Source organism: Puma concolor, chromosome C1 (genome assembly GCF_028749965.1).
Source record: "Puma concolor isolate L17-30 chromosome C1, mPumCon1.1.hap2, whole genome shotgun sequence".
NCBI lineage: Eukaryota > Metazoa > Chordata > Mammalia > Carnivora > Felidae > Puma > Puma concolor.
Window position 1 is genome coordinate 218,788,472 of NC_141674.1, and position 12,849 is coordinate 218,801,320.

Sequence of the window (12,849 nt, forward strand, 5' to 3'; positions counted from 1 at the left end):
TACCATCGAAAAGATCGTTTGTTACTCACCATTCCCAAGAGAAGGGACACGGCATGCCATGGGGCGGGCATGTGGGGAAGCACCAGGGTTGGTCAGGAGGTTGGGGGAAGGGATGTGGACAAAAGCCTCTCTTGTGGTTTCCATGGAAGGAACAGGGCCAGGCGGGACAGACGGGCTTAGGATCGGCTAGTGGGAGTCATTTCAGCAGGCTCTGGGGTTTAAGGGCTGTCCCTACCTGTCTGGCACCTGGCCCTGGGACCGTTAGGACAGGTGGACTGTAGCCCAGAGCGTGACAGCCCAGTAAAGGAGGCGGGTGGGGGTGAGAGCTCTGGATTGGTGGGGTTGCATTTGAAAAGCGTGCTTGGGGGTGAACGGTTTGCTGTCCTCAGGAATAGACCAGCCCTGGAAGGGGCAGTCCCTCCAGGGTCAGCCAGGTCCCAGATACCAAAAGCACCAGAATACAGAATATAAGGTATGGCCTATGCAGTCCTGACACCTTGAGCAGATCTCTGTGTATGTGATGACCAGGCTGGGTTGATGGCGACCCCTACCAACCCGTGTCTGTTCCTGGCATCTGGCTTCCTGCAGGTTGCCACGGCTGAATCATTTGGGGTTTGGCGAGAGTGTCAGAAGACTCACATGGGACCAGAACGCTGGGCTCGCCGCCCCTCCAATGTCCCTTAGGGGCTTCGGGACTGTGATGTGCTGGGAAGCACCAGGGGGCTCCAGAAAGGCGCTCTTGTTATGGAAACAGGTGTTCTCTCTCAGTACGTACCCCTCTCATGTGTTGGGCACAGAGCCCTTCCAGGCGGCCAGGCTCCAGGAGGGGTGGGACAGTGCCTGTGAGGCGGATGGTCTGATGGGCAGCATGGAGGCTGTTAACCCACTGCAGGCAGGACACAAGCCTTGGGAAAACAAGTGTATCTTTTCGTTCAACTTCTGTTGAAAGTACTCTCTGATGCCAGTACTGTGGAACTCACAACCTTGACCCTCACGAGCAACCCTGAGAGGCAGAAAGGCCTTTTATTGCCAGTTCTGTTCCAAAGTGACCGGGAATCTGTGAGGTCTGTGCGTCCTCCAGGGGACGTGGCAGGTGCCCTCCAGGTCTGCCCCTCCTCCCCCGAGCGCACCGCCTCTACGGAAGGCAGCAGTGAGAATCAGAGCCTCAGTCCCAGCGCTCTGGTTTTCAGTACAAAACACCTTCCGGCTCCAAAAGGAGGTAATTTTGCAGGGACTTTGGGAGGGGTAGCAGGGGCGCGAGGCGGAAACACTTCTTGCCAAGTAACTTCCGAATGGCACAACGGCACAGGTGCTGCAGACAGCGGGGGGTGTGGGCCAAAGCAAACAAAGACCGGTAGAAGGCCTGGTGCATCTGGAAAGAAGGCAGGCGGGAGATCAACCCGAGCGCTGCACCTGACAGCCAGCAGCGCCCTCCACCAAGGGGGCGCGTGGATTTTCCTGAGGTGCCGTTCTAGGGGGTCTGAAGGAAGTCCGTTTTGGGTGACACCACAGGTAACACAGGTATTCTCCTCAAACCCTGCTCTGCTCCCCCCACTGCACGGTGCACTCGCTGTTGGGCAATGTGCACAGAACTCCAGTCAATGAGACGTGAGGGGAGAGCTTCTGGAGGCTTATGGGGGCTGGGGGGGGGAACGTCCTCACAGTTTCTTAACTGACAGTGACCGTGGACTTTGTTGGGTACCTAGATACACCTCCACTTTGCCTTCTCTGTCCTTTTTTGATGCTTTGCGCTTCCCTGGGTATAGTGTGAGGAAACACACACACACACACACACACACACACACACACACACTCATGCGTGGGCGGGTGAGCAGAAACCCAGCGATGCTGTGCTGAGGGGGAAGGAAGGCCGCTCCCTTACCTGAAATACTTCCTCCGGAATCACTTCCCGCCAGGACTCGGACACGCGGAGCTGAGGGTAGGAGTTGAAAAGCGTCTCGATCACCATGGGGGCTGGCGCGCAGGTCTTCAGCACCTGGTCGGAAGTGGGGGGGACAGAACTTACGTCGACTGGGCTCTGGGTCCAAGTGGGGAAAGGGCCAGCAGACGTGGGGGGGTGTCTGTGTCCCACTTCGGCCACTCCCTGGCTGTGTGACCCCACTCTACCTCAGCCATACCGGGGATAACAGCCCTTGAGGGATCGGGACAGCAGGGCCACAGAAGTTAGTTCCCAGACAAGCGCAAGGCAAGTGGCCCATCTTAGCCCCGTGATGGCAGTACATCCCCGAGTCTGGGCCAAGTGCTTACGCATTCACTTTCCCAGGAACAGGGTGCCGATGGCTCCGTGGGCTCTCCTGGCCTCCGGAATGCTACTCAGAGAAGAGGAAGGAGGTTCTGTTGGTTGGCAGTCTGGTCCAAGGATGGTGTTTACAAATTCTTATCTCAATTTTCTAATGTGTCAGGACATTGAGGGAGAAGGATCGCTTTGCCGTTGAATTTCCTCCCGACTTGGCCTTTCCATTTTATTTCCAGTCTCTGCTGGCAAAGGAGTCCTGTTTTCTTATTTGCAAATTTTACGATTGAAATGAGAACACTATTTGCTTTTTAAAAATCAGCTTTTTCTTGTGATCGTGACATGTGAATGAACACAAAAGTAGACCGAATGGTAGGATAGTCCCTATGCACCCCCCCATCAACACATGGCCAACCCTGCCCCATCCACACCCACGTTACCTCCGATTATTTTAAAGCAAATGCAATGTATCCTATCATTTCATCTATAAATATTTCAGTGTGACTCTTACAGGATGCTTTAGAAGAAACCACATCATTACATGACCTGAGAAATTAATGAGTTTCTTAGCATCATCTAATATATGGCCAGTGTTTAAATTCACAAATTTCTCTTCAATTCTCTTCAATGCCATTATATAGTAAAAAAAAAAAAAAAAAAATTATTTGTCTGAATAAGAACTGAAATAAGGCCAACAGGGTTGAGATTGGTTGATATGATGTATTATCAGATCTCTTATTTGTGTATCATGTTATAGATTATTGAAGAAACTGGGTTCTTTGTCCAGCAGAGTCTCTCAGTGTTGGGATTTTGCTCACAGTATTCCTGTAGGGTTTGGGGACACGATGTTCCTCCTCTGCTTTTTGTAAATTAATGGTTGGGTTTGGAAAATTCATCAAATTCAGATTTGATTTTGGGGAAGGGCAGGGCAACATCATAGTTTTCTGTTTTTGAGGCTTAAGATTTACCAAGGGTTGTAAAATTATTCTTAGTATTTCTTCATTGAGAAAACTGAGGTTAAGCAATTTTCTTAAGATCAGGCACCAAATATCTACAGCAGGCAATTAACAAACAGGGCCAAAGGCTGAGCTCCCTGGGGCTCTCTGAACTGAGCCAAATAGAAGAAAGTACTTAAATCCCCCAGTATGGTTGCTCCATTCACAACTTACTGAGCTTGGTTCAGATATGAAACCTTTTTAAAATGTTAAGACAAAACAAGAAATTAGTGTATCTTTGTTTAGAGATAAGCACTATTAGCATTTTAAGTATACTAATGTTTAATGCATTCGGACAAAAAAATAATATATACAATAAGAGTGGGCTAATACTTTGCATATTATTTTGAAAGTTGATTTTTGTCCACTCAAAACAGATTGCGCACAATTCAGAAATCATAAATGAGCACTTCAACATTACTTCAGTGACCATATATTTTATTTGATGAATATATGAACATATTATAATGTATTCAATGAAACAACTACTGTAAACTGATGTTACAAACAACGAACACTCTTGAATGTGATTCTATCTCTTTCTGCCCCTAACCATTCTTATTTAAATTATTTTTATTTTTTTCTTTTTTGAGAGAGAGAGGGAGAGAGAGTGCAAGGGGGGGAGAGGGGCAGAGGGAGAGAGAGAGAATCTTAAGCAGGCTCCACACAGGTCTTGATCCCATGACCCTGGCATCATTACTTGAACTGAAATAAAGAGTCGGACGCCCAACTGACTGAGCCCTCCACGCGCCCCTTTATGTAGCTAAGATAATTCTGTCCTCTTCTGACATTGAATTCCTGGAAGCAGAAATGTAGGGTCAAGGAGTCTGTACATTTTAAAGGTTTTAAAACATGCTGTCAAATTGTGAGTGTGCAAATTGGCACACTTTTTGAAGAATGGAGTATGAGAGTATCTCTTTCTCCCTACCCAAATTATCTCATTAGTTATTTAAATTTGATAGGTACAATATGGAATATTTACTTCTGTTTTGGTGAACCATTTGTGTTCTTTTGTGAATTGCTAAATTATGTTTTTTGCTCAATTTTCTATATTATGTTTATTTTTTTCATTGATTTGTAAATATATTTCATATTTTTGCAAATATATCTTTATATTTGCAAATAATGGTATTTTCTCCTATCAATATAAATATCTCACATTTACTTTTCTTGTCTTATTACATTGGTGAGAGCTTTAAAGTTCAATGTTAAATAACAATATTGATAGCAGGCATCATTATCTTATTCCTGATTTTAATAGGATTATCTGTAATGTTTCACTAAACCATATAACCTTGGATATTAGTTTCAGATAGACTCTCTGTTCTAAATTCAGGAAGTGTCTTTCTGTTCCTAAGTTACTGTAAATTTTAGGATTTAATTTTATTTTTTGCCTTTTTCTAAGCAAGTTGATACAAGATTTTTCAATACCGACCCATTTTTGTCTTCACAGAACAGACTCTATTTGACTAATCTGAAGAAAATTCCAGATTCAATTTGCTAAGATTTCTGTATCTCTTCTAAGAACTAAATGTGGTTTGTTGTTTCAGTTTTGTAAGCTATTTGTGTCAGGTTTTGATATCACTTTATGTCGACTTAGCTTAGAAAATCTCTCTCCTTTTAGCACATTCCAAGATTTTAAAAGTGCAAACTTCCTGGAAGCGAGAAAGCATGGATCTTGCATTTAACATTGTCTATGCCTGGTCTTATGCTGCAGATAATACTTTAATATTTTCACTTTCTTCCTCGGTTATTGGTATATTTTGATTTCTTCTTCTTTTTTTAAAGATTTTATTTATTTTTTATTAAAAAAAATTAATGTCTATTTATTATTTTGAGAGATAGACAGAGTGTGCGTGGGGTGGGGCAGAGACAGAGGGAGACACAGAATCTGAAGCAGGCTCCAGGCTCTGAGCTGTCAAGCACAGAGCCCGACGTGGGGCTCGAACTCATGGACCGTGAGATCACGACCTGAGCCAAAGTCAGACGCTCAACCGACTGAGCCACCCAGGCGCCCCAGATTTTATTTTTAAGTAAACTCCACGCCCAACATGGGGCTCAGACTCACAACCCCAAGGTCAAGAGTTGCACGCTCTACTGCCTGGGCCAGCCAGGCGGCCCTTGATTTCTTCTTGAATCCATTTTGTTAATCTATATTTTCCTGGAAAACAATCTCATCTTATTTTATTTATTTAAAAATTTTTTTCAATTCCAGTATGGTTAACATACAGTTTTATATTAGTTGCAGCTGCACAGTATAGTGATTTAACAATTCTAAACATGACTCAGTGTGCATCATGGTAAGCGTACTCTTAATTCCCTTCAGTTACTTCACCCATTCCCCACCCTGCTCTGGTAACCATCAGTTTGTTCTTCTTCTTTTTTTTTAATGTTTATTTTTGAGAGAGAGAGAGAGAGAGAAAGAGCATGAGCAGGGGAGGGGCATAGAGAGAAGTAGACACAGAATCCGAAGGAGGCTCCAGGCTCCGAGCTGTCAGCACAGAGCCCGATGCGGGGCTCCAACTCACCAACCGCCGAAGTCAGCTGCTTACCTGACTGAGCCACCCAGACGTGCCACCAGTTTGTTCTTTATAGTTAAGAGTCTGTTTTCCTGTTTGTCTCTTTTTGTCCTGTTTGTTTTATTTTTTAATCCCATGTATGAGTGAGATCAGATGGTATCTGTCTTTCTCTGATTCATTTCACTTAGCATTGTGCCCTCTAGATCCATCCATGTTGTTGCAAATGGCAACAATCTTCATTGTAAAGAAACTTAGCTTTGCAGGTGTATCTGTCAGAGTTCCAATAGGACAGAGACAGCACACTGACGTAGGACCGTCCCGGGAGGGTTTACCGCTACAGGAGCTATTAAGCCCGGTGTGAGTACAGGGGAAGTCAAAACACTAATGTGGAGCTGGGAGCAGGGCCACTTCTGCCTTTGGGACTGAAGGGTGGAGAGTCACGTGGGCTATCAGGAGTAGTGATCTTGGGTTGGGGACATGCAGCCAGCCTGAGGCACAGAGGGGGCCAAGCAGAGACCTCCTCTGACCTCGCCCTCCTTCTCCCACTGTCTGCTGGGAGACTGCACTGGTGAAGCCCAGGAAGGCAGAGGGCCCAGGGCCTTCTTGATCTATCTACGCAGGTGGAGAGAAATTCTGGATGGGAGATATCCCCACTCTCTCTAGGAACAAGCACCCCTTTTCATTTGAAATTCTGTAATTGGGGGCACCTGGGTGGCTCAGTTGGTTGAGCGTCTGACTTTGGCTCAGTTATGATCTCACGGTTCACAGGTTCGAGCCCCGCGTCGGGCTCTGTGCTGACCGCTTGGAGCCTGGAGCCTGCTTCGGATTCTGTGTCTCCCTCTCTCTCTGCCCCTCCCCTGCTCACACTCTGACTCTGTCTCTCAAAATTAAACATTAAAAAAAAAAAAAAAAAGAAATTCTGTAGTTGTATTTCCAATGTTTTTCCTTGTTTAGTCTTACTGGAATTTCACTAATTTGTCTTTTCAAGGAACCACCTATTGGATTTTATTGACCAGTTCTTTTCAAATATTTGAATCCATTAAATTTTGCACTTATTGTTATTAATGCCTTTGTTCCTCTTTCTGACCCCTTGGATTGACTGCTCAGTTAATTTAGTAACATTTTTTCCCACTTGAGTCATAATAAAAGCAACTTTTAAAGTGGTGTGGGTATGGTCACAGCCCTAAGTTTTGAGGCACAGGGTTCTAACTCTTTCTTAAATATTCTGCAATTCTATAAGTATTGATGCAATAGTTTTTTGAGAGTGTGCTATGCAATTTTCAAAAGGTTATTTTTGAAAATTAGCTGTTTGCTGTTAATTTCTGATGTATTGTATTACAGACTTTTTTAAAAGTTTACTTATTTATTATTTTGAGAGAGACAGAGAGAGAGAAAATGCAACTGGAAGAGGGGCAGAGAGAGAGAGAGAGAGAGGGAATCCTAAGCAGACTCTGCACTGTCAGCACAGAGGGGGAGGTGGGGCTCAGACTCACGAACCGTGAGATCCTGACCTGAGCCGGAGTTGGACAGTTAGCTGTCTGAGCCCCCAGGCGCCCCTCTATTACAGCTTTAAATGATATCTGCCTTGGAGTACCAGAAGTTGTAGTCTGTTGGCAGGGTTCAAAGTTCAACATGCACTTGTCACATGTATGATTGGAAGCTTCTCCTCCCCCCTCCCTGCCACTTGATCTATGAGAGACTGAGATGTGAATTTAAAATCACCTAGAATTACTATTTTTCAGTTAGTTTCTCCATTGTAACATCACCTTTCTTTGCCGCACAGGCTCCCGATGGTTGTCTCTTCACTGTGGACCATATTCTTTATCTCACCGTCAGGGCATCTCGTCCCTTCAGTTAGTGGATCTCCTGGGAATTCTTCTATGTTGCGTGTTAGTATCAATCCATCATTTTATTTTTCGTTTGTTTTTGCTAGAATTACCTCTGTTAACCCTCTCGTTCCGGTTTTAACATGTTTTGAGTGTCTCTGTGTTGGTAACAGGGCAGTCTAAGAAATGTATATTTATTGTTATCAATAATCTATTTGGGCTTACTCTTATTCTTTATGATTTTTCAAAAGTTTATTTATATACTATTATTTTTTATTTATGTATTTAGTAATCTCTACACCCAATATGGGGCTCTAAACTAATGACCCCGAGATCGAGAGTCTCCCGCTCCTTTGATGGAGACAGCTGGGTACCCCTATTCTTCTATGATTTTTTTATGCCCGTTCCTTTGTTGTCTGATTTCTGTTATACAAGTTTGTGTTTTCCTTGTGTTTATTCTTATATTTTGGAAGTATGTATCCTATTTAAAATTCTCCTAGTGGTTACCTTCAAGATAAAAAATAATGGCCCATATTTTCTAAACATTAGAATGGTATTTTCTGCGTTCTAGATGTGCCATTATCCCTGGCACATCTTTAGATGTGCCACTGTCTTCTCCTAACCAATTCTTCTCCTTCCTTAATAACATCTGGAGTTTTGGTTCCAGATCATGATTATTACAAGGTCATATTTTATGTTGTGTACTTCCTTCAGAGATAACTTTTGGCATTAGCGTTTAGTTTTACAACCTGCCTTACAATTACTCGAGTTGTCTCTATTTTCCCTGAGTTGTATGCCCACCACCTGTCCATTAAGCCTTTCAGCCCAGATATTTACCGAGCTCCTACGAGAAGCTAGGGACCGTGTTATGTCTGCGTGCTACAATGGCAAACTCTGCCTTCCCAGAATTTTTCAACCCCAAACTAGATGGTCCCAAATAAAAGTAAAATCAATAATAGACAACAGGTGCCATAGCAACTGTGGTGGGGGGATCACGAGGTGCTAGAAGTGGGACCTAAGTCAGACTTGGATTCGCAATGGGGGCTGAGTTGGTCAGGGGAAGACCAGCTCTGTGGAGTAGGTGACACTGGAGTTAAGACCTAGTTAAGGAGTAGGAGTTACAGAAGGTAGGGCGGGTTCAGAGGGCAAGCGTGTGCTGGGTGGAGAAAACAGTGGCCAAACCTGGGAGGTGAGGAGATGCTGAAAATGTTGGCCGGGGCGCAGAGCGTGATGTGCGGCATGTGAGCCAGAGACTGGGGAGGGAGGCAGGGCAGCGTCGGGCCGAATGCTGACCTCCAGGATGAAGCTGGGTGACCTGGAGGGCACGGGGCAGCCCTGGGGGAGTGACAGGATCAGATTTTGATTTCAGAAATAGCACCATGGCTACAACGTTGTGAACAGTTTCCGGGGGCCATACTGGAGGCAGGGGGCCCAGTTCAGGGGACGTGTCCAAGGGCCACGGGAGAGATGGTGGCGGCTGAAACTCAGCTGGTGGCCGTCAGGATGGAAAGAGGAGGAAGATGCTGAGACACAGGGAGGAGGCAGGGGGGGAGGGAATCTGCAGACTTGAGTTTCCCAACCCCGAGATGGTGTTCCGTCTTATCCCTTTGTCCGCTGGAGTACTCCCATCCCATTGGTCTTCAGCCCCAGATACCGCAGACACCCTGCCCTTGCTATGAGCAACAGCGGGCTGCTATACCCAGTTGCGCAGTGCTCCCCTCTCCCTGTGCTGTGTGGGCCACATCTGATGCGGTTAGTCAGGTCCTCCTCTGTGACATTCTTCACTTGGCTCCCAGGAAGCCACGCTCTCATCCCACCTCCCTCACCGGCTGCTTCTCCCCAGCTGCCTTCTCCTCTCTCCCTCTTCTTGATGTGAGAACACCCCTGCATTCATAGGTCCTTCCTCTTCTTCTTCTTTTTTTAATGTATTCTCACTTCCTGGTGATCCCATCTGGTCTCCTGGCTTTCAGTACCATCCATATGTAAATAAGATGTGGTCCATATATGCAGTGGAATATTACTCAGCCATAAACAAGACTGGACTGTTGCCATTTGCAACAACATGGATGGGACCGGAGAGTCTCCCTGAGCAAAATAAGTCAGAGAAAGACAGATACCGTATGATTTCACTCATGTGTAGAACTGAAGACACAAAACAAATGAAGAAAGAAGAACAGAGACAAACAAAAACCCAGAGTCTCAACTATAGCCCTCTCAAACTCTGGGCTTGGACAGCCAACCACTTACTTGGTATCGAAAACAAGCCCCCATTTCTCTTACTCTACCCACAACCTTCCATTTCAGCTGATGGCAAACCCATCTTTTCAGCGTCTTAGGCTGAATGCCTTGGAGTTGGCTTTGACTCCTCTCTCTCACATCGCTCATCCAATCTGTCAAGAAATCCTGGGGGCTCCGTCTTCAAAATATGTTCAGAATCAGAGAAGATCCTGGCAACAGCCTCCTAAGTCGTCCCCCCACTTCTGCACCCCCTCGCCTGATGTATGTTCTCAGCACGGAGGCCAGAAGGGTCCCCATCAAACGTTAGTCGGGTCCTGCCACTCTGCTCAAACCCCTCTGATGGCCAAAGTCATGACAGTGTCCCGCAAGACCCCACACCATCCACGCCCCTCCCCTACCCCTGGTCCCATCTCCTGCTGTCACCAGCTCTCTCTACCGTCAGCCACACTGGTCCCCTTGTTCCACACACAGGTCGGGTTTACTCCTGCCTCAGGCCATAGGCTGGCTGCTGGTCAGCTGGCCCCTTCCCCCCAGACACCTGCACACCTGCACAGCTGATGCACTCACCTCTCAATCTTGGCTCAAAGCCACCCACCCTGGATACTGCGCTTAAAACTGCAACTGCCCCCCCCACTATAGTTTTTATCATTTTATTGGCCCATTGATGATGCTCATTGTTTAAAGCTTGTCTCCCTGCTCAAATGTAAGCTCTATGAAGGCAAGACTACTTTTTTTTTTTTCTGAACTATACCCAAAGCACTTAATATGTTGCTGATGCATGGCTGGTGCTCAGTAAATATTTGTTGGATAAATAAATAAGTAGAACTTTGTCTTTTCATCTCTCTCCTTTCCTTCCTTGTTTCCTAACTTCCTTTTCTAGCTTCCTTCCTTCCTTCCTTCTTTCTTCTTTCAAATGATTTTAAGTAATCTCTATACCCAAAGTGGAGCTCAAACTCACAACCCTGAGATCAACGGCATTCTCTAATGAGAATGAACCAGCCAGGAATCCCAAGTATATATATGTTAAATGCATTAGGAAGGCAAGGTTGATAAGACACAAGTGTCTTACTTTTACCACCCAAATGAAAAGCATCTTGGCTGAGTCTAAAATTCTAGCAACCAAACTTTTCCTTTAAAAATCTGAAGATGAGAGGTGTCTGGCTGGCTCAGTCAGCAGGGCATGTGACTCTTGGTCTCAGGGTTGTGAGTTTGAGCCCCACTTTGGGTGTATAGATTAAAGAATCTGAGGATGATATTTAATTGTCTTCTGATAATATTGCAGCAGAGAAATTGGAGCCTAGACTGATTTTTATTCCTTTATGAATATTTTCTACTCAGATACTTTGCAAGATTTTTCCATGCTTTTCAAAATTAAAAATTTTTTTAACGTTTATTTATTTTTGACAGAGAGAGAGAGAGAGAGAGAGAGCGAGCATGAGCAGGGGTGGGGGTGGCAGAGAGGGAGACACAGAATCCGAAGCAGGCTCCAGGCTCTGAGCTGTCAGCACAGAGCCCGACGTGGGGCTTGAACTCACAGACTGTGAGATCATGACCTGAGCGGAAGTTGGACGCTCAACTGATTGAACCACCCAGGCGCCCCTTTCCATGCTTTTTTAGAACACTTGAGCTAGAATGTATATAGGAGTGTGACTCCCATCACCGACTTGCAGAGAATATCCATTCGACTTCTATGAGTTAAGATTTCTAGTGCACCTAAGTTTTCTTCTATTATGTCTTTGATTACTATTTCTTGTTTCTTTTTTAGAAACAGTGTGTGTGTGTGTGTGTGTGTGTGTGTGTGTGTGTGAGTGGTGGAGGGAGAGAAAGAGAATCTTAAGCAGGCTCCACATCTGACTCAGGGCTCGATCTTGCAACCCTGAGACCACGACCTGTGCTGAAATCAAGAGTTGGATGCTTCACCGACTGAGCCACCCAGGTGTCCCTGATTACTATTTGTGATCCATTTGTTCTAGGCTCTTCTTCAGCAACATCACTTATCTGTGGGTTGGCTTTCTACCCTCTGTCCTTCATAAACACCACTTTCTCTTCTAGTTTCTTGGTTTTGTTTTTTTCTTTTGTACTTAGGAAGAGCTTTTGAAAAATTTTTTATGTTTATTTATTTTTGAGAGAGACAGAGACAGAGAGAGTGAGTAGGGGAGGGGCAGAGAAAGAGGGAGACACAGAAGCCAAAGCAGGTTCCAGGCTCTGAGCTGTCAGCACAGAGCCCGACGCGGGGCTCAAACTCACGAACCACAAGATCACGACCTGAGCTGAAGTCGGACGCTTAACCAACTGAGCCTCCCAGGTGCCCCAGGAACAGCTTTTAATGTTAATTTTCCTTTGTAGCTAACACACTGTGGTTGACTTTCCAACACTCCAAAGGATTAGTTTAATTCAATCGCTATAACTCCATTCCCCTTGCCATGACTGGTTTGGGGAAGTGCAGGTTTAAGTCAACTGGGGCCAGTGAAACACAGGGGAGCCTCCTCGGGCTTCTAGAAAAAAGCAAGTGGAAACGAGGAAGCTGGCTGGCCCAGTTGTTGCTGAAAGCCATTTTCCGACCAAGAGATGAGCCATCCTGAGGACGAAGCCAAGTCACGGAGGTTGGAAAACATCTGGTTCCTTAGGGACCTCCTGGGGACACAGAAACAATCCATCCCGAAGCCTGCCCTTACTTCTCCATTTCTTGTTATATGAGATACGACGGAGGCTGGAACCAAGTCTGCCCGGTGGGGGCTGGGAGTATGGGGAGGAGCCGTCGAGGGCGCCGGAGCCTTGGAAATGCAGGCTTCTTCCCTCCCTCTCATGGGGTCTCCTTTCGCCGAAGCCAGCCAGCAGCCGGCTGGTATGGGACTCTGAGTTCAGCTCAAGGGGTCTAGCCGCACCATCCCCAGCCCTCAACATGCAGAGCAGAAGGCAGGGACGCCAGGGAGTGGATCTGAGGTCACACGTGCCAACAGCACAGCTCCGTCACTTACGTCACCAACTTGGTTCCTTTTATGAATCAATTCTGCTTT

At 45.9% G+C, this 12,849-nt stretch overlaps 1 protein-coding gene across 1 annotated transcript in view; it reads right to left on the bottom strand.

The window, feature by feature from the left end:
- The window catches only part of ASB18 (ankyrin repeat and SOCS box containing 18), a 63,379-nt gene continuing 50,530 nt past the window's right edge, over nucleotides 1-12,849 (bottom strand). Inside the window, exons 6-7 of the mRNA XM_086715230.1 lie at nucleotides 1,883-1,996; nucleotides 1-1,372 (exon numbers count right to left, since the gene is read on the bottom strand). Coding sequence (XP_086571356.1) covers nucleotides 1,187-1,372; nucleotides 1,883-1,996 — 300 coding nt within the window. The 3' untranslated portion in view covers nucleotides 1-1,186. The remainder of the gene's footprint in view (nucleotides 1,373-1,882; nucleotides 1,997-12,849) is intronic.